Here is a 247-nt window from a genome sequence, read left to right on the forward strand (position 1 = left end):
GAGCCTCGGAGGACGGGGGGTGAGGGGAGCCCGGGAAGCGGGACGTGTGAGGGGAGCCCGGCAGGGCGCTGAGCCGCCTTCGTTTGCCTTTGGCCAGGCGAGACCCCGGCGCACCTCGGCGGCACCACGCTGTTCGGGGATAACGTGGAGGATGAGTGGTTCATTGTCTACCTCGTCCGGGAGATCACCAGGGAGTTCCCGGGGCTGGCGGCCAGGTAATGGCCCCAACCCCTACCCGGCGGTTGGG

The 247-nt window shown here is 69.6% G+C and overlaps 1 protein-coding gene across 1 annotated transcript in view; it reads left to right on the forward strand.

Annotated features, from left to right (window-relative positions):
* Positions 1-97: 97 nt before the first annotated feature.
* Positions 98-247, forward strand: part of LOC104410875 (protein SGT1-like) — a gene marked incomplete at both ends in the record, with an annotated part of 6,778 nt that continues 6,628 nt past the window's right edge. The window contains one exon of the mRNA XM_010021152.1: positions 98-215. Within this exon, the coding sequence (XP_010019454.1) occupies positions 98-215 (118 nt within the window). The remainder of the gene's footprint in view (positions 216-247) is intronic.

This window comes from Nestor notabilis, unplaced genomic scaffold (assembly GCF_000696875.1).
Source record: "Nestor notabilis isolate BGI_N333 unplaced genomic scaffold, ASM69687v1 scaffold30528, whole genome shotgun sequence".
Lineage (NCBI taxonomy): Eukaryota > Metazoa > Chordata > Aves > Psittaciformes > Psittacidae > Nestor > Nestor notabilis.